The following is a 27,643-nucleotide window of genomic DNA, read 5'->3' as shown; positions in this document are numbered from 1 at the left end:
AGTAAAAGTTGCACACTGATTAGTGTTTTCTTTTAGTGCCTCATCTCCTTCTTCCATAAGAAATTCTGAAAATTAACATTGCATCTCTGAAATCATAAATCACAGAGATGAAAAACATAAAACATGTACATCTCCTGGCTTTTATTCCATGATGCTGAAGTACTCTTTTTACTGTTATTATTTTGGCAGCAATGAGCTCTGGCATGCTATGTAGCTCTGTAACCAGCATCTCCCAAATTTGGGGAAATCTAAGTCTACATCCTGATATTATGCCTCAAACCAACCTCCACTGGCCCAGCAATACAGACAGACTGCACAGCAATGTAAACCACTTGCGTCTCTTTACCTATGTAATGTATGTAGACTTGTGTAATCTTTCTGCAGTAACAGCTGCTCTTCTCTCTGAAGAACAAGAAGTGAGAAACGAAATAAGACAAACCCAAAGCAAAACCCAGCGGTTCCTGCTATGTTGTAACAATGACTGTTTTCATCTGAAAATTGATATTCAGAATTCCTAACCAGGGCTTGAGGACACTTCCAGATTTCACAGATAATATTTAAGACCCTAGGGTTTGGGGTTTTCATTTTGTTGTACTAACTTCGCCAGAAGCAGTGATGAGTATTAACTTTTGGTTGGCCCCGGAGAGTCTGCATACCATCCAGCAGTAGGTGTCTAACACAGGTGTTCTGCACCACACTGTGGCAGGTCCTGGGGTTTTTTACTTTTAGAGGGTACTGTTAGTCATCTGATGAAACAGTTTCCCTAGAACTGCCTAAATGGCACTTGTAATGAAGCTGGTGCTTTTGAAGACCATCAGAAGGAGCTCTCTTAAAGTTCAGGATTCTAAATTAAGGTAGGTCAGATTCCCACCTCTCAGATTTTCAGTTACATTCATTCATGGAAAAGTATGTTTGTCTGGCACTGGTAAACTTGTCCTAGTATCACTACCTCACGAGAATTGACAAACTTTTCATTATTATTTTTGCACAAGTGTATTTACTGAGCAGAACTGCATCACATGAAGTGCTATGTGGTCTCAGAACAGCGATTCCAACTTTATTTTTCCAAGCAGAGAAGTTCATGAGCTCAATGCTGACAATCATTTTCAAGTAAACCCCCCCACAGCACCTTTTCCTGTGCTTTTCATGTGTGTAAAGTATAGCTACAGTAAGGTCCAGGTAGAAATGCTCATCCTGATTGATATGACTCAGTGAGAAACAAGTAGTAAGACCAGTAACGCATTTTCTAACACAGGAAAATACACTCCAGTCACTCTGTCATTTGACAAGCTGCTGCTGATGTACCAATGGATGAATAATTATATACTGCAGATTCATATAGAATCCAGGCTGCTATTATATTCAATTGCTTCCTCTGAAGCTGACATGTCCATTGATTGTTTCTTTATGAAAATAAAGGTTATATTAACATGGGCATATGGAAAGCATTGATCTTATAATTTTAACTTACTGTAATTTGAAACAGTTTACAAAAAGCAGAGTATTATAAAGCCTAGTTGTGATACTTCTAGCTGAATAGTTGTACCTGTTTCAGTGACCTTTACCACGTCTCATTCTGTTCTGTACAAAGACAGAAAGCAATTTTCTGTTTTTGATGTCACTCCATATTTTCTAGAGATTTTTACTTCAGTATTCCTTGTTTTTCAAAGGAAACCAAAACAAAAACTACAGACTGCATTTCTTTATTTGAGAAAGTAGATACCAGTGTCAGTAAACATATTTCTAAAATTTTGTGAATACATTTGAATGAACCACTGAGGCAGTGAAGGATGTGAGCAATGCCAACATAGTCCGATTTATAACATCAACCATAAATGATGCCTTTCATTCTAACACATGTATGAATACCAGGACCAAGAATAGCCCTTGAAATTCTCACAGCAAGATGCTTATTTAAAATCCGGTTTCACAAAAAGTCACCACAAATGGAATTTCATTTTTAAATTCCTCATTATTTCTCTGTCAAAAGTGATCCATTTAAAAGCAAAACACTTTTATTGTACTACCAATTCAGTGCCACCCAGTGCTGAGATTCACCCATGAGCTTCAGGAAGGGTGTCCTCCCTGCCTTCAAAGGTGTCTCCCAGGCTTATTGATGTCAGCAATCTTGTTGGAAATGCAAGCTAATGGAACATAAAATATAGGGACAGCTTTTTATCACTGTAAAAATGTAATACTAAATAACCACGGGAGTTCTGACTTGTTAAATAAGATAAATCCACTTTTACATAATCACTAACCAGAGAAAAACTACAAAAGTGTCTCAAGTACTCAGCTAACAGGGTCTTTAGGGTAAAGAGCATTTTAGCACTTCAGTTTAGAAGATGTAAAACACTACAGATTTAAGGAGCATCATTTGCTGCCCTGCTCTGTTTATCACAGTAGTATCTGAGCTTTGGAAACCAATTAGCAGATTTACTCCGATAATATCCATGTGCTGTTTGGAGAGCTGAGGACACGAGAGATTAACTGAATTGCTCAGAGCACAAAGAGTATGATGAAGGCTACTACTGAATGCAGCCCACCTGAGGCCTCTGCCAGTGCTTCATACTCAGAACTGCTCTTTGAGCACTCAGTGACTGCACACTCATCTCTCTCTTGTGGTACTTTAACATAACTTTTTCATTGAACAACGACAAATGCAAGCTATGTTTAAAAACACATTATATTTCTAGGCCTTCTGGCTCACACCATGACCCTCACGGTTAGTGCACTCTGGCCAGTGAGGAGTGTGACATCTGGACATAGCCCCAGCAGCTGCCTGCTCCTCTGCCCTCATTTTTCCTCAATTTCTCTGCTCTCAACAAGTTTCTCTTCCTCGTCTCTGTTCAAGTTTTCTGTATTCTCTTATTTTAGAATATTTTAGTTAAAATAACTCTCTGGTTTTCTATACTCTCTTCTTTACAGCAAATATTACTATGGAAAACCACCTAAAGGTGTAGAGATACAGCTCTACAACTACTAGTGTCTCATATAAAGATCCATGGAAAAGGAAATTCACTTTTTTCCTTTCCTTATCATGTTCCATTTGCTGTGGAGATCTCTTGCCAAAACACAACCTTGCAGAAATAAATAATTGCTGTGCAATGACTATAAAATATACAGCAAGACAAGCAAAGTCTTCTACAATCAAAAAAGGTCCGAGCTAAACTAGTGAGTACTAGCTGGGGAATGGAATGGAATTAATGGAATTCAAATAAGGAAGATTGGCTAAAAAGAATCAGATGTGTTTTCACAAGGGTGAATATCCTTTACTAAAATAACAACTTTGCAATGCAGATTGATGATATCTGGACACAGACTTAGGAAAAAACGAACAAAAAAAAACCCAGATTATCAGCATTGCCAGGACAGGATTCTGCCACTTAATCACAGTTACAATATCCAGGTTTAGTAATGCCTGTGCAAGTGAAACTTGACTATCTATTCTCAATAAATGCTTTGCTGATCAAATGCCTCTCTCCTCATTCTCTTCTTCAAAGAACACACCATGTTTGGAGTTGAAAGTGAGTTTCAAATCTGCAGGGACTGGCACTAGTAAGCTGAGCTCAACCAACCCCAACCTGGTACTGCTGAAGAAGTTCCAACCACAGAGGCCAAGGTGCTCCTTGCCCCATGCTGGTGAGGTCCCTCCTGCTGTGAGTGATCCTGAAATCCCACTCCCAGGTTCCCTGTTATCCCAGGGAATGCCAGCTGCTGACAGCACAGCAACCTCTGTGATGGGATTAAATTACTGACGGAAAATAAACTTCAGCTCCATTGTCATTTCCCACCAACTGCACCAACTCTGAACTCCCAGGCAGGGCTCAGCCAAAAGTCCCTGCAGCCCATATTGGGTCTCCAGTGGCAGCAGCAGGAGATGCTGTTTGGGGAGGGAACCTAATCTGGCTTGAAGTCTCCATTTCATAATCCACTAGCATACACAATTGCTTAATTAGGGTATGTTAGAGGGCACATACCTCCTGAGTCTTTTTAATACCCATTTATGAACCTGTTGCCCATGAATTTCCCCTTTTGTCACTGCAAATACTGTCAGCTCCTGAAAGAAGTTTGCAGAAATTTCTTACCTTCTGTGTAGGGAAGCACCTTTTCAAGCCAGTGTCCCTCAGCTCCTGTATCACAGGAACTGGGTGAGCTACTGTTCTGCATTCAGCTTATTCACTAATTTAGCAATTTTACATCATCCAAACACCCCCCATGCCAGCCTTTCTCTCCCAGCTGCAGCTTTAGCATTTCTGGTCTCTGTTTGTAAGACACTGGTGAATACCAAACAAAACTGGTCTCAGAAACAGTTTCTCTCCTAGTTTCTCACCTAGGTGACACAAATAGCAACATTTCACCAGTCTGAAAAGTGACTGTTGCATCATGCCCTTTGCTTCCTAGCCTTTATCAGCTTTCAGTTCATAAAATGAAATTTCTTCAAGTCCCCTGACAACTTAGTTGGCTTTTCTGAAAGTCCAGGTATGTTATATGTCTTCTGGTTCCACTTCATACACTTGCTTATTTGCACCATTATACAGCAAGTTGGGGAAGCAGAAGCTCCTGAATCAGATTATGCTTAGTCATGTACTCAGAGATCTTCTTTATTATACACACTGTCATCCTACCAGGGATGGAAATCATATCTATCAGTCTGCAGTTTCCATGATCCACTGTTTGTAGGTCAGAAGAGGAAAGAATCAAGCATACTAACCCAAAACAACAGCTAATATGCACTGACAGAGTAGTTCTCCCCATATTTCTGCCATGGAGCTGACCCCTTGCTGCCTCAAGCCTCTCATAGCTGTTTGCATGTGTACTGTATCAGTACAAAGTGGTGTAGCTGCAGAGTTCTGATCTAGGAACATCACAAAATGCATTGCGTAGTTGCAAGAAAGAAGGACTTCTGCACCCTTCCTACTCCTCGTTTGGTGAGATATATAGATAGACAGAATTTGGAGGGTTGTGAGGTTTTGATGACAACTTCTTGTTCTTTTGCTGAAGTGGAAAGCAGGACAGGAGTCTGCAGGATTCCTGCAGTGTGCAGTAGCATGGTTCACGCACTCAGCAACAGTCACCCACCACCTTCACATGTGCCTAGGGAAAAGCCTACATAATCTGTGGCATCTAAGTGTGTCTATTAGTAAACCAAAAGCTGTAGCAGGACTTGCAAATTCTATTTAGAGCTCCTTGCAGCAAATCTTGACTTTTATAATCAAAAATATTATCTGAGAGGTGCAGTTTTGTACCTAGCATCATGAAATATTTTGGAACACATGCTCTGCAAGAATTATCACACCTTTATTTACTTCCATGGAGCACCAACAATATGAGCTGGTGGCTGATTTGCCCCAGCATAAAGAAGCATATTTCCTCATAAACATTAAATTGTGGAGATGAAACCTGCTTATAAAGTGAGTGACATTGCACACTGTTGCCTTGTATCTTATAGAAAGACCACTTATAAAAGTCTCTTGCTTCTTCCCTCCATTAAGAGGACCTTCTTTAAGGCTGAGAACAAGGAGCAGTAATAATACATCCCTTCATACTGTAACACTACCCATCTCAGGAAAAAAGCATCAGAGACACTGGTGTATCACCCCTTGCAGGCAGATTTCCCCAATGCTCTTTTCCAGTCACAGAATCCCAAGGATTGGAAAGGACCTCAAAAGATCATCTAGTCCAACCCCCCTGCAAGAGCGGGGTAACCTAGAGTACATCACACAGGAACTTGTCCAGGCTGGCCTTGAATATCTGCAACGTAGGAGACTCCACAACCCCCCTGGGCAACCTGTTCCAGTGCTCTGTCACTCTCACAGTAAAGAAGTTCTTCCTGATGTTAACGTGGAACCTCCTATGCTCCAGTCATCAAAGTCCAAGAAGAAGCTATGCTGAAATTTGTACCTACACTGAAATCTGCTGATAGTATTTACCAGCAGATATTTTTTTATTTGGTTTCAGTGAAAGGAATCTTTTCTGCTAGCATATTCAATTCAAAACAGGGCTGCCAGCTACACCTGAATACCTCTGACATCTCAGACAACAGGCAGTAGTGCTTCTGCTCCATCACCTGGCAAGACATGTGTATCTGTTTTGGCCTGCACCGCACCTTGCCAACATTTGCTAGCTAGCCAGTGTGACAATTTATAGTATTTTTATTTGCAGCAGTGCTAGCTGGTTTGGCTGCCCCTGTCAGTGCCTTGAAGGGTCAGGGTCTGGCATCTGCCCCTATTCTGCTTGGCCAGGTTTTCAGCTAAATTATTTCATTCTGACATCGGCAGCACCTCCGTTTAACTTTTACCGCTCTTTCTCTGGTTCTATTGAAGGACTGCCAGCGAAACACAACAGGACAGCACTGCGAGCAGTGTCCGGATGGCTTTATTGGTGACGTTGTCAGAGGGGTCCCCACGTACTGCCAGCCCTGCCCCTGTCCCCTGCCAGCACTTGCCAAGTAAGTGAAGAGTCTTTGTTTCTCTTTGGTTTGGGCTGGCTTCACCCCTTTCCGAGGTGGGGCCAGCATTCCTTCCTGGATGCAGGAGGTAAGGGCTGCAGTCCCTGACAACGGGGAAAATAAGAGGACTACCAGCTGCTCACAAAACCAAAGGAAACATCATTTTATCTAGAAGGTGCAAAATATCCTCAAGTGCTCATATCAGTTCTTACCAAGAGGGAGCAGAAAATATTTGACCAAATTCAAGTCCACCCTTTCTTATGTAGCAGAGATTATTCAGCTGTCTGGTTACTCTTAAGAATCCCTTAAAGACCAGTTCCCAGAGAAGATGGTATCAGGGATGTACATAGGTCAGACAGACAGAAAGATCAATCCATGATCTCTGGAGGGTAAAACCAGCCACAGAAAAATAGCATGGCCTGGCACTCTCGCAAGTCAGCAGCAGATGGATCTGGTCGGTACAGTAACAGCTGAAAGGGCTGGAGAACCCTGTGAAAGCCACAGTGCCTCTTCAGCTGATGGCCAGCTACCTTTGGTTAAGAAACCCTGAAGCCTGACAGGAAAAGAAGACCAAGTCAAAGAGCTCCAGCTGTTACATGCTTTGTGCCTTCAGAAGAAGCAAACAGCTACAAACCATGGCCAGTTACTAGAAACCTTTAGTGGCATGTCGGTAGTGCACCTGAAAGAAATTATCAACTTCCTCTTGCTTGAGGTCCATCCCCTGGGAGAGAGGCATCTATGCAAATTCTACTTTAGTGCACAGAGGAGATGCTAGTAAATAGTTGCCTCTGGGTTGAAGCTATTTTTTCAGTGAGCTACTTACTCCACTTGTGTTATTTCCCATTCTGCTTTCAGCAAGGCTTCTCAGCAAAGGGGAATTTCCTCACTGTGTTTGTTTACTGTTGCTATGTGATTACTCTCACAGCCTTAAAGTGGGATGAGCTGCATTTTGCTCAGCTGCTCAATGGCATGGGCTCCAAGTGGCCACAGAGCAAACTAACTCTGGCCAATGTCTTGCAGATCACCTCTTGGCTTCCTCAGTGAGCTGCAGACATGTGAGGGGGGCTGTGGGGTGGGGAGCAGCTATTGTTGAAAAACTGCAGCTTTGCCTGGATTAGAGATAAAATCCTCCAGAGACGAGGGAAGAACCTGGCTTTGCTCAAATGTAGACAGGCTTAAGAGTGAGCAAACTCACAGATGATGCCGACTGCTTCCTTCAGTTTCAGTAGCGGCTGTAAATGCCAGAAATAGAAATACAACAGTTGGAAGTGGTGATTTTCCTTAGCAAAGAAACTGTGAAGTTTTTCTTCCACCTGTTGGTCACACTTTAGTGTAAGGAGCTGTCCTCTCAACCACAACCTGGGCTACACATACCTGAGGCACTACATCACAAGACCCAGTCTTTATTAAGCATGGTCAGTCAAGCAAGGTCTAGTCTGCCCTCCCTACAGTGCGATTTGACAGAGCATGGCTGGGTCTGCATTCACACAGACAGACCCCAGCCCAGTCCTGCAGCCCACCAGGCTCTGCAGCAGTGTCCCTGACAGCAGGGACCCAGCTAGCCAGCCCAGCCAGGCTCTGTGTGGTGGGACCAGCAAGGACCTGAGCTACAGGCTGTCATCTCTGCCAGCACTATGGGAGATGGATGCAGAGGCCACGGGGTGTTCCTTGCTTCAGCATGCTCCCTAGCCCTTCTGCTAGAGGTTTAATGCCTCTCTTATTCCAGACCACTAGGATAAGGAAGCCCTGAACACAAAAGGACAGCAGTGTGGGACAGGAAAAGGAGGACAAAAGTTTTAAGAAGCCTGAATGCAGATGCTTTAACATTAGCAGCAGTATAAGACTTGAACCTGATGATCATTGTGGGTCCATCTCAGTATATTCCATGTCCTGCAATATGTAGCCCCCTCAAAAATACCTCAGCAAAAATCCACTTCAATTTTTCAGGGTTTTCCCTCAGAAAAGTCCTGAAGGCAATAGTTAAAGGAATATCCGATCCCAATTTGTCTCATACCCATATTTTAAGAACATGCAGAAATTGCCTGTTCAGCTTCTCGCATGAGAGAAACTTGACCACAGCCATAGCCTTCAGCTGCAGCTGGAACAGGCAGATAGTAATGATTGAGTAACATTCAGCCTTGCACAATTAAATTGAAAGAACAACTGTTCTTTCTTTATTTTTTTGGTTGTTTCTCCATTAATCCTGTTCCATTTATATTAAAGCAAAACAGTAGCTCTACCAGAAAGCAGAGAAGTATTACAAGCCTTAAATAAAGAACATCCAAATGATGTTGCTTTGTACTCTGTTTTTACTTTGGAAATAGCTTGTGAATTCATAGCAGCTGGACAAAGTGAGCAAATCTGTAAATTGACTGATTCACAAGATACATATTTTTTCTTGGAATTCATCTGTGCGTCTCTAGATTTTCTGACCAGAGTATCTTCATATCTGCTATCCTGGGAAGCTTTGGAATAACTTTTGAACATTACACATAAAGTCTAATATAATTTCTTTGGAATAAAAAAAGGATAGAAATTGCTTCCCAGTCCAGCAGATGTTACTTCTTTTCAAACCCTAGGGAATTATATGAACTTTTTTTCCCCAAATGACCACAAAAAATATAAAACTTAAGGAAGGCTTCAGTCTTATTTCATAACTTAAATCCACAATGTGATTTTTTCAACTACGTGAAGGAATTAGCCTCTGTAAAAGAAGCTAAAATCTGCCAAACTGTTATGATTTTCTCAATATGTTCTCACAAAAGCTTTACAGAAGTTAATTTGTGAGTTCTGTGAGAAGAGTCTCATTTTCTGTTCTCTCTGGCTTATACAAAATGTATACAGACAACAGACATCCGGGCACAGATTTATTTGACCATGGTTTTGCAACCAGCTGAGAAATGCTGGCAGAAACTGAAATTATGCAGGAATTCTTGTCACCTTTCAATGTTGCTCCTTCCTGGAACAAGGGGAAAAAAAGCATGGATCCTGCCTTTCCCATGGCTCTGAGCCTTTTGTCCTTCTGTATGAAAGATGCAACCTGGCCACAGCTGCCCAACATTGTACAACTCAGGAACTGCATTTTAGCAACCACTGTCCTGCAGCTGGCAACTGCTGCCACTCACTACTCTGCTCGCATTCCAGCTCTGGCAGGAATTTACCCACACATATTGCAAAATAACTGGAAACATCTGTATGCCTTTTTCTTGCATATGTATTTAAGCCATGTCCGTCATGTGTTTGAAGCATATACAATTTGCAGTTTCCACATCTGCTGCTGCTGTTTCTTGGGTATCATATTTAGTTAAACATTTATTAAATCCTGAAAACATGAGAAATAAGGGAATCCATGATTTTAAATCATGGCAGTGAAAATTACACCCCAAGCTATTACTGCAATCAGTATCACTATTTGGCATGATGGTCTAAGAGGCCCCAGACTCGTTCCAGTTTACTCAGAGATATCAAAGCAGCCTTGGTTATAGCAAATGAGGTCAGTTCTCACAACTTCATACTTCCAGACTGGATTTGAGAAAAACCATAAGATTTGCATAGGAAACTGCTGCACCAATTCAAGAATCTCAGTTCTAGAAATGTTCATTGCAATATTTTCATAAGCAATATTTTACCCCTTCGAATAAGACCCAGGGTGCAATTACTTCTGCATGACATAAGCACTTATCCTAAGTCCCTTATCTAAAATATATGTATCAAAACCTGTAAGTGTGTCTGAACTACACTGCAGGCAAACTTTATACATATAGAATCATGGAATAGTTAGGGTTGGAAAGGACCTTAAGATCACCTAGTTCCAAACCACCTGCCATGGGCAGGGACACCTCACACTAAACAATGGCATGCAAGGCTTCATCCAACCCGGCCTTGAACACTGACAGGGATGGAGCATTCACAACCTCCCTGGGCAACCCATTCCAGTACCTCACCACCCTTACAGTAAAGAATTTCTTCCATATATCCAATCTAAACCTGCCCTAAGTTACAACCCATTACCCCTTGTCCTATCACTACAGTCCCTAATGAACAGTCCCTCCCCAGCATCCCTGTAGGCCCCCTTCAGATACTGGAAGGCTGCTGTGAGGTCTCCACGCAGCCTTCTCTTCTCCAGGCTGAACAGCCCCAGTTTTCTCAGCCTGTCTTCATTCAGGAGGTGCTCCAGTCCCCTGATCATCCTCATGGCCCTCCTCTGGACTTGTTCTAACAGTTCCATGTCCTTTTTATATTGAGGACACCAGAACTGCACACAATACTCCAAGTGAGGTCTCACAAGAGCAGAGTAGAGGGGCAGGATCACCTCCTTCGACCTGCTGGTCACGCTTCTTTTGATGCAGCCCAGAATACGGTTGGCTTTCTGGGCTGTAAGTGCACACTGCTGGCTCATGTTCATTTTCTCATTGACCATATATATCTGTACTTATACAGCTCCATGGTACTAGATATGAATTAGTGCTTTCTACACCAATTTAAAAGACTAAAACAGAGGTATAATGTGAATAACATACAGAGCCCAAGAATACCTATTCACCAATGAGTAACCAAGAGACACAGTTCACACTGACAGCAAATGCCCATAATGTAATAAAGAAATACTCCCAAGTGTTTGCCATTGCATGCTATTCTAACTATTCATTCTAATGAAATTCCAGCTTTGCAGTCTCCTGTTACAGAAAAAGTGGAAGTGTGCGCTGTGTCTGCAAGGAAAACTATGCAGGACCCAACTGTGAAAGGTAAGAAACTAATAGGATGACTTGCTGGTCAACAATAGTGAAGTCCAGAAGTCTCTGTAGGAATTTTCCCGTATGTGGGAGAAAGCTTGTGCATATATTTTCCTCAGGTTCAATCATGTCTGTTAAAGGATCTCAATCCCTACTAAAAACCATGAGAATTTGCCGTGGAGACGTGTCAGGGTAAGACAGACATTTACATCTGATGTATTTTGATTGAGTTCTAGAACTTTGTGTAACTTCACGTGGTAATCTTCTTTACAGGAACACAATTTAAAAAACAAAATACAAAATACAAAACACAAACCAGAAACAGCAGCTGAAGGGAAAATCAACAGCCACATATATGCCTCTTGCTATTCATGGAGCTAAAACACATAGCAGGGTTCTACCAAATATATTTTTTCAAAAGCAAAGAAGAAAATCCATCATCTGATCAAATTCTTAATGAGCAGATGCAGCTTTTTTGTTAAATTTTAAATGTACTTCACAGATGTAACTCAATAAAGTTAAACACCCAACCATAGGCCAGTGCTGCTTTGCAACTTTCCTTTACGCCCATAAATAATATCCAGTAAATATCCTCTAAATAACAAAGTACTCCAATAAATGGAGCAATACAGCACAAATATAACTTACTCTCCTATCTTGCAGAGCACCATCTTGCTCGCTGTGAGCACACATGGATAATGTTTCAACAAATGTCAGGCCTGATCACAATTTAGAAATTTTTCTTGAGTGGCCAGTAAATTAAAACAGCTCTAACACAAAGACTGAAGGGTACAGGATGCCTCAGACACCGGCTGATGCAAACTGGCTGTTCAGGATGGCTTCCTGAACACCTCATTATGATTTTCTTTAAAGCTCCTGAAGTATTTAAGACTTCAGTCCCCTATCATTAATGGGCAAGTCTTGAACTGAAGTGATACTAAACGTAAATAACAGAGAAGGGCAAAAGGGGAGGCTTAAGATGCAAAGAGAAATCAATGCAAAAAAGGTAAGATGAAAAAAAGACCGAAAGCTTTTGCCCTTACAGATGATTCAAACACATCAGCATGTTACCTCTGCATCTCTAACATGGTGACAGCAATAGTGAAAGCTCTTTAGACAGATGGCTCAAAAATAAAAAAAACAACCCTTGCTTCCAGGCCAATGGCTGTATTCTTTTGTTCTTCAAAAATGTCAGATTTATACACAAAGGATAATGCAGACAATTAAAAGGTCAGTGAGGTTTCTTAATGGTTATTAAAATGTCAACCTAGACTACAAGCAATTCAGATCCTATGAAATGAATAGCAGATGTATAGTAACAGCAGAAAATAGCATCGGCTTTGTTTTCTAATAACCACTACACAGACTGACACAGTGCATCTGTTTCAAAGAAGGCAAGGCTTTGTAGATGGGTTAGAAAAAGCTACAGAAAGAAATCAGCCCGTCCTGATCATTATATTAAGTCCTTGACTAACTGCTGAGGTAGGTAGCAAGCAGCAACAAATAAGATTTTCCTACTGGTAAGCTCCTGGTCCTACTCCCATTTGTGCCAGAAACATCAAAATACATTTCAAAGACTGAATAGAAATGCATTGCTTGTGCCTGTCCACTTGCTGAAGAGCAAGGCCTTGCTTTGCATACTCTGTTGCTGGGCACTGCCACCACTCCCTACTCCCACTGGCCCCAGTGATACCATCAGTATGCTGGCAGGAGGACTGGGGGATCCTGAGCATTGCCCCTGTCCCTTCCCAGAGCCCACATAGATGCTTATCTCCCCGGGGAGGAAGGCTACGTCCTGCTCACTGCTCTCCCTCCCAGCTCTCTGCAGTGGTCGGTGATGGACATCAAGGGGCAGTGAGCTGCAGAACACCTCTCCATGCAGTGTGTGTGGGATCTCCAAAGCCGCACACCAGAAGGCAATCCGCTCCATTTCCTCTGGCATTCATGTAGGAGGCTTTCCTGTGCTGCTCCAGGGGCTTGGCACAAACCTATCCAGCTCATGTTTGGTGTTGTGAAATCACGAAAGCGCTTGCTAGGACTGAGAAAAACAGCTTCCCAATTTGAGATTTAGGAATGAATCATCTTGCTCATGGACTTCAGCAGTAGGGTATTAAGGCAGTAGTGGATTAAATCTCGGTTTTGTTAATGCCCAAATGTTAAAAAAGGCAACTGAACTAATGATACCTTAGTGTCCACAGTGAATAAACATAAAAGGTTCTTTTGGTATTGCCAGGGAAGAGGAAATTAATTTCTTACTCACCAGTAATTACAGGAAGCAAACATGGCTACAGAATGAAACAAAGATAACTTAGCAGATAATTATGGGAGAGGAAATATTCGTTGTTAGCAACAAAGAGCCATTTATTGATACAACAGAGGAAAAGATATTTACCCCAGTGCTCCTCTTTTTCAGGCCATAAGGGGCAGAGATGGAGCAGCATGTTTCCATTCTGTTGCCTCTGCTCTTCTCATGTGCTACCAAGTATTCAAAAGAAGCTGAGTGCAGTTCAGCTCTATGTGATACACTGAGTGGCAAAGGGAAGGAGGAAGTGAAGGTGACACATTTATTTTCAGCTTTTAAAGTTTCTAATTGTTTTAGACAGGTACTCCAGATGAGGAGATATGGCTTAATAAAAGTGAGTCAGATGGTCATAAAAAGCAGCACCTGTGAGGACGTGAGGAACCATCAACTGTGTCTCTGCAAGTGAGCTGAATGGTGTAGTTCAGAAAAGAAGAAAACAAATCACCTTGTCCTGCTCCTTGAGAGGGCAGACATTGTGGGCCCGATAGGAATAGCATGCAGTCTTTGGTAGGTGCTAGCTGATAGCCAGGGCTGGGTAGTGGTAGACAACATGCTCGTCTGGCCCCAGCACTGCTCAGTGGCTTCTGTGTCTTGGCCACGTTAGGCAGATGATCATTTGGGAAATACCTAACTGCAGAAAATTAAAAACCAGCTCTTCAAAATGTTGACAGCTCAGAATAAATCAAATATTAAAAAAAAAAAAAAGAGAGAGTGAGAGAACCAAGAAATAAAACCCCAACCAACCACAGAGGGAGGGTTTTCTTGATCAAACTTCACAAACATACTGAAATTCCGAAATTTGGGAAAATACTGTAATTTCATATTGGCTGACATATTATGAAATCATAGCAAAAATTTTGGCATGACTGAATAGTAGCATTACCCATCACTGCCTGCTCAAGTTCCCATGGGAATGGCAACTGACTCCACCAAAGTCAATCAAATCACACTCTGCACTCAGTGTCACATTCACAGTTCTTTGAAGGGTGCACAGCACTCCCGGTCACACTTTTGTTCTTCACATCTGGGTCACCCATATGATAAGATCTGCACCAAAGATTCTGGCAGTGCTGCAAAGAGACAGAGTCTTTGTCATTAGCAAAAGCAGGATTTGAGGCAGCCAAGTGTTTTATATTAAGATGCTTAAAATTTCATGTGTTTTTTTCTGCGGGGTTCAGGACTGGAACATGAACAAAGCAGCACTGAGGAAATAACTTTATTTAAAAAAAAAATCAACAAATGTAGGAACAGATCAAAACTGGAAGCTCTTATCAGATCTCCCATATTTTCATTATTCAGACATAGCAGAACCTGGATTTGACTATGTTCATATTTTAGGAGACAAGACCTTGCTCAGGTCCCCATCCAGAACCTGGTAAAATCAAACTAAACTGCCTGAGAGCTCAACCTTCCCACCCACAAACAGAGGAACAAGCAGCATCTTAAAACAGAACTTAATGGATTGGAGAAAAGACAAGGACAACAGGGTGATAAAACAGGATGAAGTAAAATAATTCTTCCTTATCTAAATCACTGCAACAACAATTCAATCCTCTGATTTCTTCAGTCAGCAATTGCTACACCAGCTAGTTATCCCCTTCCCTGCAGTAATTCTTCATTCACAGCTTGGGAGGTATAAATCCTTGATCTCTGTGCCCCAGGCTGTTGGGTCATGGACCCTCCTGCCACCTTGCAGTGACACCACAAACAGCATTCATTATCCCAAACACTCCAGTCCATCAGCCACTGTTGCATACTGCTCCAGCCACCAGCTCCTCTAAGGAAGTCCTTGTTTGAAACCCGTGAGCTGCTCCGTGCCCACTCTGGTGCCAGCTCTGTTCGTCTCACTAGTTGTTTCATAAAAGATCTTATAGAATGTAGGACTAAGCACTCTCCCTGCTACTGGCAGAAAATCATTTAACAGACATCCTCTCTTTTCTTTCCAAACAGTGACAGCAAATCTAGTACCTGAAGCCTCAGTCTAGGGCCACTGGTTACCCAGGAATGTTACATATCGCTGGTTTGTCTGGACTTTTAAAAATTACTACAGTTTCTGTATCTCATCCATTTTAAGATGCAGAAAGTTTTCAGTTGAAATGCTTCCCAAAAATGACAAGACAAAAAGCAATTTGGACCCATTTCAGACCTCCCCTGCGGCATTTATTGCCCTTTTCCCTCTCTTCCTCTGCAAAACCAACAGAGGAATCCTGCCCCCTGGGCTGGTGGCTACTCTCAGCCAGCAGGCTAACATCAAACAAATCTGGAAAATGGAAGCTGGTTCAGTGCCTGTTGTCTTTTGCAAAAACCAGAAACCATCGCAGTGCCTCACCATAAAAGTATTTATATAAACATCTTTATATATAATAATATTAATAACACTTTGTTATGTATATGATAATTGAAATAAAGTCTCAACTTCCTCTGAGTTTCAGCATTGTGAAATGGCAGTCTCTTACCCCAGTTTCCTATATAACACAATATAGCCAGTGAGATCCAAAGCTGAAAGAGACCAAAATAAACACTAGAGCTGCCTCTCTGCCAAGGTCATTCTGTCACAAACTTCAAAACAATGGGGAACAAATCATTTTACTGTTAAAGACACACTGAAAACAACATAATGCAGACTGATGTGATTGAGATACCAGGAGTGTTCGAGAAGGGAGGAATATATAACTGTACAGATTAAGATAAGAGCACAAAACAGCCTCTGCAGAAATAATTTGCCCTCTGTCTGTTGGTAGCTGCCAATCGTCATCAATTCCTGGTGACATAAATAAGCTCAGAGAAAAAAGGGTACTGAGGATGGGAATGCCACCGCTCACTGTCACTGGGCTTGCTCTTCCTTTCAGATGCGCCCCTGGTTACTATGGGAACCCTCTGCTAATTGGAAGCACCTGTAAAAAATGTGACTGCAGCGGCAACTCCGACCCAAACCTGATTTTTGAAGACTGTGATGAAGTGACCGGCCAGTGCCGCAACTGCCTGCGCAACACCACCGGGTTCAAGTGCGAACGCTGCGCTCCGGGTTACTACGGGGATGCCAGACTTGCTAAAAACTGCACAGGTATTGTCTATGGTTTAGTGCAGCAGAGCCGAGCAAAACACAGCATGGTCTATGGAGGCACCCTCAGAGATCAGAGATGCCTGATTCAATCATCACACACTTGTGGCCCTGGGGGCAGGCTGTGCTCCTGGCTACCTACCTGGCAGGATAACCTGGATTTCTGTTCAGCTGAATCATCCAAGGCACTCTTCCTATTGCCCAGAAGGAAGTCTCAGACCCCAGACTCAAACATCTCAAAAACATGGGCAGGATGAATGTAGACACTGTTGTGTCCTGCATCTTGTTTTAAATAAGAGTCTCTAATCTTTCCTTGGGCAGAGATTTCACTTTAAACACAGATGGTGCTTAAAGACTTTATCCTTCCTGTCCTGACCCAATCCCTGCTCAGTTTCTGCTAGTTTTCACACTGGTAATCTATTCTGCCTTTCCCATGTGTCTGTGTAATCTTGCTGATTTATGCATTCCCACACCAGAGATGACTGTACTTCCAGGGTCTGGCAAAGTGCTACCCAGAGGAACTTACCAAAATATACCCACACAGAGGGATCACAGATGTTTACATCCTCTAATATACCTGTTCTCCTAATTTACATGGAATTTGATCCAAATAGGAATTTAGCCTCAAGCCCTTTGTCCTTGTTTTGGCTTTGGGAGACAAGATTTTATCTGCTTTCAAAGCAACACAGAATAGCCACTGCTGAAGGCAAAATGCAGGTGCTCAGAGAAAAGACCTTGGGGCTCCTTCCCAATGTTTTTGCCAGGGTCCTTCCCTCAAGGACCACAACACAAATGGAGGAGACAGATCACTCCTAGCTCTCAGCCTGACTCAAGGATAAGACACAGCCAAAGCATGCACCCAACCTGGGCCTCTGAAGTGCTCCAGGATCTCAAGGTACAGAGGTCTCACAACCTTATCAATGTCTTCATCAAGCCTATGTCCTTCTTGCAACTCACTGTACAATTGGAATTTGCTTTTTACTAACTTACTATAAAGAACTAAGGTGTGTTTAGGACTTGTTTGGAAGGGCGTGAGTATGTTCTGCAGTCAAATGCCCTTTGTGCTGCTGTCTCCGTTTGTAGGGTACCATGAATGATGCCACTAGTGGTCCCTTTTGGTTTTATATTCCTGTGAGCATCCATCTCCAGGGTTTAATTCACATCACTAAGTCATATGTTTAAATTCCATTTAGGCTGAACAGGGAGAGATGGTGCTCACACACAGTAATCCCCAAAGCCTATCCCAGGTATCCTAACCAGTCAAAAAGACATTGGCTGCATGGAATGGCATGCCCCAAAACTCACCTCCTGCCTGGATTTAGGCACTCAAGACAGGCCTGAAATTCAACATCTTTGGGGTTTTGAGGTTGCAAAAGCAAACCTTATTTATGCATTTCACTGTCTAATTCAGTTCAGCAGAGATGATTCAACTGCAGTTCTCCTGTAAGGAGTGACAGGATCTAGTCTGTGGCTCCTGAATGCCATGAAGCAGGAGAAATGCACCCAACACTTCAAATCAGAAAACCACAGCAACCATACCCTGGCAATGGGCAAAAGCAGAACTTCAAATAGGTAAAAATAGCTTTGCCAGAAGTCTGAGGATTACAAGGCATTCCAAGTGTCTAAGCAGATTATACAAGACATAATTTTGGAAGGCATCTCTGAACATAGAGTTTCTAAATTGAAGTCCAGCTTTTATAACCTCAGTATAGTTCTGGTTTGCACCTTTAAGGAATTGGAGGCAGAATGCCTTGGTATTATTTATGTTTCTGAGGTACAGTGTAAGTGGGATTTCATGGTGTACAGGACTTCCCTATATAGATGCAGACTATAAATCTTCCTGGCAATTCTCTTCATTAGCAGATTTCCTTGTAGTGTTTGATCTTTGTTAAAAATAAAAGTGCATGGGTACTTGAATATCTTGTGAGAGGTGTAGCTTTGCTCTATTTAGGAGTGAATTTAATCTTGCACTTGACTAGCTAATCCTGAATATGAAGTATTGTGTTTCAGAGAATTATACACTCCTTGTTTCATCTGCTGAACACCACAATGTGTTGTACTGGACATAGATTGTGTAGATGGCGAGCACCACTTAATACATCCATGATATCCAAACTATATGGGGGGTTCAAACTATATGGGAGGTTTACAAGGCAAGTTTTGGAGGAATTAGGAACTCTTATTTAGAAAAATATTGATTCTGAAATAAGACAAATACTTTTTTTAAAAAAAATATATATTTTTTTAATACAGAACATGAACTAATGTAAGAAATGAGAGTCTGTATACATGGTTTCCACAGAGCACCTCAAACAGTACATAGTACAAAAAATGCAAGAGAACTAAATGAGCAAACAGCTCGATTCTGCTAAGATCATCTTTGTTTTTTTTCTTCTTTTGAGCAAAAACTAAAAACCTGTGTAGCTGTGGATAATAATTTTCAGCTGCTTTTCAATGTATTTTTTAACCACATGTCCTTTAGTCACACTTCAAAGCTTTCCACAAATGCCCCTCGGAAATAAAGGTAAATTTAGAAGCTTTCTCCACCAGTAAGTCACAGTAACACTGAAAGTTTTAATTCCCCACTAAAAATATGGTACTTCCTAAACAGATGAAAAATTGTCAGGACCCCTTTTGAAATTAATTTACTATAAGCATTTGTATAGTGAATGCTATATTTAAATATGAAGACAAATATGATTTAAAGATGAAGACAAAATTTGAGCACCAGTCTCATCCAATTTTTTATCTTGTAAGTGTAATCTTGCCCCTGGGAATAGCCTAGATCCTGTGATACAGCTGAAGAGAAATCTCTGTTTTCAACTGTTTTCTTTCACTTCTTAGCAAAAGAAATAAAAAGTGTTTTAAAAAAATATAGATCCTAAATCTGTGGGGCACCCAGTTCCCACAGACTGTGATGAGGTCAAAATATTATTGCCCCACAAAATTCAAACCCAAATTCTGTTCTTACATTAGTACAAAAACTGAGTAGTTCGACTCAGTCTAATTCACTTACACAGAATTACTCCAATGTTAGTCCATTGTGTTGACTTTGAAGCTGTTTTACACATTTCCCCTGATAATTCTTCAAATGTAAAATGTGGAATGTAATACAAGGGTAATTCATAGAGAACAATGAATGGGCTGCATTAAAATGGCAGTAAACAATTTTGTTATATGAAATACTGCTGAAACCGTGAATCACAAGAGCAAAACAAATTCCAGATAAGTCACTGCTGTTCTTAGGTTCTGTTTGAGTTTTTGTTATTCTATCCAAGTGTTCCAAGAATATTGTAATCTTTAAAATAATATATTATAAAAGGCCATCTAAACCTTGAAAGAGACACTTTAGATTAAAAATTATACTTTTGAAAAAGCCACTTGTGCTGGCAATAAAAATGTAGCTTACTCAAGTTTTAAAAATTTTAAAACCTCATCTATTCTTCGTTGTAAGTGGTATGAGATATTTACTTTTTGATATGGTCAAGCTGATGATAGAATTGGAGTCCACTATCAGTCCCTGATAGCTGGAAAGTTTATTCAGTGACAGCCTGACACAGCATTGATAAATTCCACAGGACTATGGAGACATTTGTAACCAATAATAACTTCAGTTGTACCACTTTTCTTAATCCATCTTCGGAACATCACCCTCTCTAGATGGTGATGCACAATGGCCGAGATGATGCAACTCTGGCCTACACTGCCTCTGCTTGTGACCAGCTAGGAAGCTCTGAACACCTCGTTTCAGCAGAGGCTTTCTGGTTCGGTTTCCAACCTCTTATTTCTATCTGGTCCAACCTGATAGCAGTGCAAAAACCACCTTTTTCTACATACTGAAGGAATAATCAATCCAAAAAGCCCTCAGGTTTGGCTGGACTATCCATTCTCAATCCTACGTATGATCATTTCACTAGTCTTAGGAGGGGAAAGGTGAATTTTATATTTTGAAGCTTCTTCTTTCAAAAATTATTTCTTTTCCCCCCAGCATGCAACTGTGGAGGAAGAATGTGTGACAGCCAGACTGGAGAATGCCTTGCAGACAGTCCTCAAGTTTCTACTGGCACAGACTGCCCAACCATCAGTAAGAAGACTATCATGAGGACACTAAATATTAATACCGCTCTTGTATTTAGATGCTTATAAACACTAACTTAAGGGCTCAGTTCTCTGGTGGGCTCAGCACTGTGACCTTGGTCCCACAGCACACTCAAACATGTGAATATGCACTATGCCCTGATGAATGAGTATTTAAACATGTTCTCACTTGCTTGACTGAGTACATGCATACATCCAACTCCGATACAGGCCGAATAATAAGGTACAAACTGCGGAGCAGTAGTTGTGTATCATCACCTAAGTTACTTCAACAGACTTTGCGGTACAGTTACTGCAAAATAATATTCTGTCCCTAAAAGCTGCCATCACAACTCTACCTGTGCCACATTGCATGTAATTTATAGTTTTCTAGTTGTACATCTAGTATAAGTTGTTGCTGTTGGCAATTCAACATATATCCATCAATCAGTTCCTTTTCCACTATCATCTCCCCTATCCTAATGACAGGAAGCCTGGGGAGTTTCCAGAAGCACTATGTTGTAATTATTGGTAACCATTGATGTTTTTTTTTCAAATGTTAGTACAATTACACAGTATAATGCAGTATAATGTAGCACATATGGATTCCTAAATCAGCTCCCATGAAGACAGGTCGTGTGCCTGGAAGTGCAACCAGAAGAAAAACATTTGGGATCTGATGCCATCAAGAATACTGACTGTAAAATATCAAGCAAAATATTATGTAGGAATCAGTGTTTCACAATCATCTAAGTCTCTTGCATTTAGTAGTGGCACAAATGTCACTAAAAACAAGGTAGTATTGCAAGCATTCAGCAGGTATTGAGGATATAGTTCTGTGCAAGCATATTCCAAACATGTTATAACTGTGTTTTTACAAGTTGTCTTCCTCATCAAATAGGCAGCCAAGAGCCCATCTGCTGGACATCCTTGTTTCTCATACCACTAAGTTTTAAATACAGAGTTTAGGCTTCTGACAAAATGAAGCTGGTTTTGTGACCCTCATCTATTGTCCTTCAGGCAACAAACATGCACAGCCTCTAGGGAATAGCCAGGAAATACCTCCTCTCTCTCCCTGCTGATTATGGAGCCGCTATGGCAGCCTCTTGGAGCAGTCCCAGCTGCTGCTGCTCAGCTGGAAGTGTCATGACTGCACTGTGGGACCTCGGAAGTAGGCGCATGAAAAAGAAAGAAAAATGAGTATCCATCAGTGAGAAAGAGAGGAAACACTTTAGGGCAAGAGCACCGTAACATTAATTTAAGGTATGTGCTGTTAACTGACACAAACACTAAAGAAAAATTATACTCTCTTATTTTCTTATCAGGCTGCGACAAATGTATTTGGGATTTGACAGACGACATCCGATTAGCAGTTCTGGCTATCGATGAAAGCAAATCAACTTTACTGAGCATTTCTACAGGTGTTGCAGCTCAAAAGCGCTTGAATGACCTGAACCTCACTACCACCCATCTCCAGGTACAAATATTGATGACTTTTTTTTTTTTACGTCATTTCAATCTATGAATTTCTACTCCCTTCCTGTAAATTTCTATCCTTGCCCTCACAAGACAAATCATTTGTTTTCAGATGCACTGACTTTCCCCCCCCCCCCCCCATATACAGGCAGCAATGTCCAACAAAAAGAACCATGCTGTGCTTTGGACCATCCAGGTTGATGATGCTGCAGATGAAATGAATGATCTCCTGAGAGAAGCAGCAACACTTGATGAACAGGTTTGTTTATAGCCCCCTGCCAGAGCTCTGATGGTTTGCAGTTTGCCATATTTGCACGTTAGAGTGACAGGTGACTATAGTGTAACAGCATCAATCAGAAGGGTCCTAAACCAATCATCCAATCCAACTGCCTGACCATTTCAGAGGTGACCAAAAGTTAAAGCATATTATTAAGGGCATTGTCTAAATGCCTCTTAAATACTGACAGACATGGGGCATCAACCACATCTCTATGAAGCCTTTTCCAGTGTTTGACCACCTCTCAGTAAAGAAATGTTTCCTGACATCCAGTTTGAACTTCTAGGTACTACAACAAGAGTGGTAGTGCCCTAAAAGATAGTTGGGAGAGCTCTCTATTTCTATTGTCTATTTCTAAACTTTCTACTTTACTTTAGCTCTGAATTACAAGCATAAATAACCTATGAAGTTGTCTTCCCAGAACAGGAAGAATGTAGGGCCAAAGTCTGTTGAAAATGATCATGGGTTTGTCACCAGTTACAAAAATCCTCCCCTCAGGATCTGAGATCCCACCTACCACCTTACACAATGTTTGATCTGAGACACACAGACTGTCTTTCTATTTTGATTTCTAATTAAGCAAAGTAACCAATACTAAACTAATGCAGGTTGACATATCTATTTCACATGTATGCTTTCATAAAATTAAATTAGCCCCAATTAGACATTTCAAAATATATTACAAAAGTGCCAGTTTAAAAGGTTTTTCATGAACACACTGAGATAGGAGTCTGTTCAGCACTCAAAACATGCTTTAACACAATTGTAATCATAAATGCTGCATCTGCATTCATTTGCCAGGCTATAACATTAAGGTTATCTACTCTCAGCACACGTAATACTTTCCCTGCAACCTAGAATACTGATATGATATATGTTTAGAGAAGAAATAAGGTTCAAAATTGCTTTTCCTCTATTTGAAGGAGATACCATTAAACATCTTTCTGTTGCTAAGATACATATTAGTGAAATACATCACTATTCTCAGAGATAACCACAGCTGTAGTAGGACTAGTGTATATTTCACACTTACTGCAAAATGCCTGTCCTTATATTCACTTACAAAATCCATCACAAGACAAATTAAATTTATATCTTACACTAAAACTCAAATACAGGAGCAAGCAGGGAAAAAAAAAACAAAAAAAAAACAAAAAAAAAAAGAGGAGAACTGGTTGTATAGAGAGGTAGAAAACTTGGGTTTGGGTGATTTTAATCTGCACTCAGCCAAAAAGACACTGTGGTATTACAGACTATACCTGTGTCCAAGAGAGGTCTCATTAAACCAACTCACACATACACCCTCCTCTGTACCTGTGAAAATCCAGCATAGCTCACATGCCTCAGTTGGTAGGCAGGATGGTTGAGGCATTAGGTTTTCTAGGAATATCTAGTGAATTTGGATCACAATGGTTTTGTCATCTTCAGTACAACTTGGGGATTTCTCAGCTCATTTCTCAGTTTGTTCCTAAACCAGTGAACTCAGGGTTCCCTCTGGTCTTTTCCCTCTGGTTATCTCTACTGCTTCTTCCACACAAACACTTGTAATTGCTTCTAAAGGCAGGAAAAGACTCTCACAGTGGAAGGAAGACCACAGTAAGAACTCTGAAGATAATGAACTTCTTGCTCTTTCAAGGCACTTGCATGTAAAACTGGTGTAAGAGCCTTGAGTAGGTTTTGCAGAGATATGCTGCATCTTCCATTTAGAGCATTCCACTTGTATATCCCTGTGTCTGAGAGATTCCTGTAGATTCTGATCTAAACCCCAAAGGCAGGATGAAAGCACCAACTGTAAACAAATTGTTCTGCTAAATGAGAAGAGTAAATGGGATATGCAACTCCGAGTCTGCTTGGGATGAGCTCAGAGTAAAACAGCACATAGCTCAAACCTGAATGCTTGACAGAGACCTGGGAGAGCTGTGAATTTTTCCTTCCGGGGCTCTTAGCAAATTTCAGGATGAGTCTGTACTCATGAATGAGTGGGAATTTGAGGTCCCTAAGAGCACCCCTCACTTATGCGGCTGTGTTTCCCATCAATCTCATGGCAGTCAATTGGCAAACCTGTGTGAGCAATTTCCCATGTGTTAAAGAAAAATCTGGCAAGGAAAGAGCATTATAAAAGGCAAGTGTGTGTAAAAACAGTAACAAGTTGTTTAAAATAAGCATGAAATGGTGATGCTGAGCATTCACAAGAAACCCTGATAGCTATCAAGGAATTTGCCCTTCAAAGACTAAACATCCAAGTAAACAGAAATAAAATTACAACCTTCCTATAAACCCTTAACGTTGGGAAGACTGCGGCCGCCCTGACCCTGCATTCAAGCGCCACCTGGTGCCTCTGCAAACCCCGAGTCAAAACCGGCTTCATGGACCGGGGCTGACTGGTTGGTTCAGAGCCCGCAGCCAAGGCAAGGCTGAGCCCTGCGGGGCTGAGGAGCAGCGGCGGCGTCCTCTGTAGTTCCTGCAGGATTCATTAAGCAAGTATGAAGTGAGCACACCAATAGCCAGGCATCTTCCGGCTTGAAAAGTGTTACAGTACTCCAAGCCCAGAAACTAATTTTACAATGGGAATTTTTGCTCATGCAGCCCTAACAAGGACCTTGAATCGAACAGCTTACCAGTGGCAAGCATGTGGTGTGGACTTACATGGGGTATAGGTATATTAATGGCACAGCAGTCAATTTTTTTCCTAGAAAAGATCAGTGAAAATTAAGTCTAAGGACTCCAAAAGTCAGTGATCTTCTCGGAAAGATAACTACAACATGGTAACTCTTTGTTTCCCATATGTGTAAGGGAACACAATGCAGAGTACACCCTCCAAAATCATATAGGATAGGAGGCAAAACACTCAGCTCCTGTATTTTGAATCCTCGTGCTTTTTCTTAATTTTAACAAATTGCAGAGCTGGGAACCTCACTTGAGGGAGACACTGATCTAAAAATGGTTGTGAGCTTAACAGCCAATTCTTCAATCTATACGCTTACTCAGGAAACACCATATCCAGCAAAATAAGCCAGTCCTGCTGAATGCCTAGGAGACTCAGCAGATGGGTGTTTTACAACTGCACATAATTTATGGCAATTTGTTTTCATCAAATGATGGATAAATACGGGAAAGACTTATAATCTCTCACTCTGCAATTTTGAAAATACTGACAAGACAGACAGCCCTTCACTTCAAACACCTCTGTAAATGCCACCTTATGTGATAAAGGGACTTTCACATGCACATCAGGAGAAAGCAAAATGTGCGTTTACACTGTTCATCCTCACATGTGCATATGGATCTGAAAAGAAATCTAATGTGTAGCTCCCATGGTTTATTCATAGGGAAATGAAGCATCCAGCAAAGGCCTAATGATACAGAAGGAAACCATGGAGACCAACAACCGTGCTACTCAGCTTGTGCAGCAGCTCAATAATATGAGGGATAACATTCAAGGTAAATAGATTTCTTTTTGCTTCAGCTCAATGTCAAGGATGTATTAACGAAGCCTACGGCAAAAAAATGTCACAGCTCTTGGGCACTCTCGCAGGGCAATGCACACATGAGGCTCCTGCAGCCTCCAATGCCATTACAAAAACTTGTCTTTCTTAAAAGACAGCTGATGCCATAGGCTGACATGGTCTGACCCCCAGAACAAGAGCTTCTCTTCTTTTTTCCTCTCTTTGACAGAGCAAAATAATAGTAACGAGGTTTACATGAAGTACTTCAAGCTAAATCAGCCTGTAGCCTTTGTTTGAATAGCTGCTCAAGGTATTTATATACACTTGTGAGAAAAAAAAAGTATTGGACTGGGTCTGGATGGAACCACAAACGCAGACACAGGATGGGTCATGAGAGTGCTCTGTGCCTTAATTGTCAGCAGATTCATGCAACGGCACTTTTTCCATGCTGCTGATAAGCAATGGAGGCCGTATGACTTGCTAGACAGATTTTTATTTAAATTGTTCTTTCCCTTTCCAACCCATGGCAATCAGTCCAGGCTGACTAACTCTGGCCATCACACCAGTGAATGCTACTTTAAATCCTTTTTCTGCCTTTTAGCAAACTGTTGCTGAGTAGGATTATGCTGGTTCATATAACTTCATGCAGATGCTTCTAAATAGCAAAGGACACTGAATAGTAAATCTCATTAACTTACTGCTTCCCCGAGATCAGTGTGGGAGGTGGTGGGGAGTTTCTTTACAAGCTGCTTATTGCTTCATTTGACCAGAATTTCCAGTTGAGTTTGAGTCCAGACACATCTACAGGGCGTTACACACTAAGTGTTATCCTCTTGTTCTTTTTTTTATTATTATTATTGAAATACAGAAATAGAATGGAGAACTGCATCCTCATTGCCTTCTTTTTGCACAAAGAAAGTGCTGCTTCTAAATGTAAATATGAAAGGCAGAACTGTAAACTGTGTGGCTGGGGCAGGCCATCAGAAATGGTTATAGTGATGCTGTTTCACAGTAGGAGAGGTAAAGACAATGAGGAAGATCTCCCAAAATTAGGAAAAGAGTGAAAGCAAAAGCTTTTTCATGTTAAAATGTGGGACAAGCTGTCACCTATTGCCTCTGTGTCCTGCTCATCTGTCAATGCAATGTGAGGGGATGCAGATAAAAATTAGAAAGTCCATCCTTGGGCACCATACTAGAGCAATAAAAACATCTCTATATCTAGCATAAATTTCAAAACATAGCTTTTCTTCTGACTGTAAATGTATGTATTTTACACCTTCCCAGATGAAGATTTTTTCATTATTATTTAGAGCCTGTAAAACCGCTTGCATTTTCAAGAATTTTTACTGCCCTATATATCAAAGGATAAACAACAACAGTGAACACTTTCCCAAACACAACTGCACTTAGAAAATGTTCCCTAGTCAAAGACGACCATCGTCGTCTGGAATACCTATGACATATCATTATCATGCTGATATATGAAACTGAGATTAAACCTATTGCAGCTTCTTCTTCAGCACCTACAGAAAGCAATAATACCACAACTAAATATATTCAGAAGCACCCGTCCCCTGCACACCTGCATCATGAAGGCCTCCATCCTGCTGTTAGAGCACACTGATTTCCCCCAGCTTTGGCAAAGCCAACAGTATATGAAAGCTGTATATGGCACCAGAATAGAAAGGCTAGCTGGCAGTTGAGGTTAAACAGTCCTTTTACAATAGAAATACTTAAGAAATCTGAATATCTCTGTCTTAAAGCAATTATTGCAAACTCTATGGCAACTTGTGTAAGGAAGAGCAGTTACATAGCAACTG

General features: G+C 41.2%; 1 protein-coding gene across 1 annotated transcript in view; it reads left to right on the top strand.

Moving 5' to 3' along the window:
• LAMA4 (laminin subunit alpha 4) overlaps positions 1–27,643 on the top strand; it is a 100,971-nt gene that overhangs the window by 28,544 nt on the left and 44,784 nt on the right. Inside the window, exons 3-9 of the mRNA XM_034060496.1 lie at positions 6,327–6,451; positions 11,116–11,196; positions 16,336–16,550; positions 20,536–20,631; positions 21,950–22,101; positions 22,249–22,359; positions 25,707–25,818. Of these exons, the coding sequence (XP_033916387.1) occupies positions 6,327–6,451; positions 11,116–11,196; positions 16,336–16,550; positions 20,536–20,631; positions 21,950–22,101; positions 22,249–22,359; positions 25,707–25,818 (892 nt within the window). The remainder of the gene's footprint in view (positions 1–6,326; positions 6,452–11,115; positions 11,197–16,335; positions 16,551–20,535; positions 20,632–21,949; positions 22,102–22,248; positions 22,360–25,706; positions 25,819–27,643) is intronic.

This window comes from Melopsittacus undulatus, chromosome 3 (assembly GCF_012275295.1).
Source record: "Melopsittacus undulatus isolate bMelUnd1 chromosome 3, bMelUnd1.mat.Z, whole genome shotgun sequence".
NCBI lineage: Eukaryota > Metazoa > Chordata > Aves > Psittaciformes > Psittaculidae > Melopsittacus > Melopsittacus undulatus.
This window is presented reverse-complemented; position numbering and strand designations above follow the sequence as displayed.